The 2,346-nt window shown below is 37.4% G+C and overlaps 1 protein-coding gene across 1 annotated transcript in view; it reads left to right on the forward strand.

Moving 5' to 3' along the window:
* LOC104734520 (protein NETWORKED 4B-like) overlaps positions 1 to 2,125 on the forward strand; it is a 2,738-nt gene extending 613 nt beyond the window's left edge. The window contains exons 2-3 of the mRNA XM_010454117.1: positions 541 to 586; positions 695 to 2,125. Of these exons, the coding sequence (XP_010452419.1) occupies positions 541 to 586; positions 695 to 1,956 (1,308 nt within the window). The 3' untranslated portion in view covers positions 1,957 to 2,125. The remainder of the gene's footprint in view (positions 1 to 540; positions 587 to 694) is intronic.

Genomic DNA, 2,346 nt, shown 5'->3' on the forward strand with positions numbered 1-2,346 from the left:
GGGGGGGGGGGGGGGGGGAGAGGTTCTTCTATTTTATTTTCTTCATCTGGTGATCAGAACTTGTTCAAAAACTTTTACTTTTTCCCGTTGCAATGAGTTATTGTTTCTGTACACAGTACTAAAAAAAAAAAAGAGTCTGAATTTTGAGACATAGAAGCAGAAAGAATTAGGTTGTACAAAAAAAAAAAAAAAAAAAAAANAGAAAGAATTATAAATTTTTTAGAAACCCTAGTTTTTTTTAATTTATTTCCTGTGATTTCGATTAGATAAATTATTAGCTTAGAATTATATGACAAATTTACTTTTTTATATATAGATAATTTACATTAGAATTATTATTGTGATAAATATAAATCTGTTTTCTTGTACCTAAATCTCAGGAAAATATATTTTCATATCTTTAAATTTCTATCTCTAACGTTTTTTAAATATTTTTTTCGCCGATCTCCCTCAAGTCTCAACCCTTCTTCAAACCTGTGGTTTGATATTTGTGTCTGATCCTTATTGATGTGTGATTCACCTTCTTTTGTTTACCTTCAGATGGAGGACCTAGATGATTCTAACTCCTTTGTGGAAATCTCCTCAGGTATGTATGATTCATTCATGTCTTATTTTGGGTCGTGTTTTTTGTTTAAATTCTGTTGAAACATGCAAGTCTTATTATATATACATCTATCAACTGTTTAAGTTTCAGAACCCAATGGCTCTTCTCCTGTAACTCCAAAGTCTGATACAATACCTGTTGCTGCTGCTTTCAACTTTGATCATGAAAGTTCTGATATTTCTCCCAATCATGATTCTGACGACAACTCTTCTTATTCTGAGTTAGACTCGGAAACAGAGGCCTTTTACTCATCTCTTAACCACCACCTGGTCTCACCAGGTGCAATGGATGATAGCCATGACTTGGCTGCTGGGAAGAAACATATGAGATATGAGGAGCTGATGAAGAAATATGTCCAGTCCGAGGAGGAGCTTAAGGCTACAAGTTTGAGACATACTGCTGGTTTGATTTTGGAGAATTTACTCGCTGTGAGTAGGGACAAAGCTATTGAGACTGAGAAAAGCCGAGTTCTCGAGATGCAAAGACAGGTTGTTGATTTGGAAACTAAGCTCTCAGACTCAAGTTTCAAGTTTGATAATCTGGTGAAGGAGCTTGAGGTGAGTAGAGAATGTTTAGATGTTTCAGAGGCTGAGATCTCAAAGCTAAGGGCAATGTTGTGTGACTGTCAGCAACGTTTCTCTACTGAGAAAACAAAACTGCAGAGTGATATTGCTGGTTTGTTAGCGAATCAGGCTTTCTTAGAAGGTCGTGTTAAAGAAATCGAATCACGCAGTGAGGTATTGGAAGATCAGATTTGGCATTCTGACGCAGAGAAAATGGAGATGCAGAGGAAAGAGGTTGAGTTGCAAGGTGAAATCAATGCATTGAAGACAGAGTTGGCCTCTCGAGGTGAGCATATCGAAGCATTGAACAAGGATTTCGATGAGCACAAGCTGAGCTATGACATATTGATGGCAGAGAAAGATGGAGTCTGTGCTGAAGTAGACAATTTAAAAGCCGTGATGAGAACCAGAGACATCCAAATTCAGCAAACGGAAGAGCAACTTAGCCAGCTGCGCTTTAAGCTTGTATCTGAATCAAGAATTGGCAAGAACACTGTGGAGGAGGAACTGAGAGTGAGAGCTACGGTTAAACAACTAGAGAAGCAAGCAGAGTTGCAGAGGAATGTCAAGAACACTGTGGAGGAGAAACTGAGAGCTACGGTTAGAGAACTGGAGAAGCAAGCAGAGTTGCAGAGGAATGCGATATCAGAAGCAAAGGAAGAGAAACGAGAAGCGATAAGGCAGCTTTGTTTCACTCTGGATCACTACAAAAGCGGATATAGACAGATTCTGAGGTTTCTTTCGGGCAATAATAACAAGGAACAACAAACAACAGTCATGGTCGTGTGAGTTGGAGTTGGAGTGAATTCTCTTCTCTATACTAAATAGTTTACTCGTTGCAGTCTTATTTCTTTCTTTTGTCTCATCATGTTTTGAGTCATTCTGTGCTATGGTCGTCCTTCTCAGACATTAATAAATCTTCAAATTCTTTTAATTAAGAAATGCAATTTATATGAAATTCTAGCTCGAAAATGCTTTTTTTTTTGTATATGTGTTTTGTGACGTAGGGTATCATCATCTACAGGTGTTTCTCTCTGGAGTTTTCTTTAATGCCTATGTAATAATGACGTAAAGCCTAAGTAATTAAAAGCGAGAGAAGAAAAAGTCAAAAGCCAAAACACAAACCTAATCCTCCAATATCTCAATTTGGTTGACTCTCTCTCAATGCAAGGATTTGGA

This window comes from Camelina sativa, chromosome 13 (assembly GCF_000633955.1).
Source record: "Camelina sativa cultivar DH55 chromosome 13, Cs, whole genome shotgun sequence".
Taxonomy (NCBI): Eukaryota; Viridiplantae; Streptophyta; class Magnoliopsida; order Brassicales; family Brassicaceae; genus Camelina; species Camelina sativa.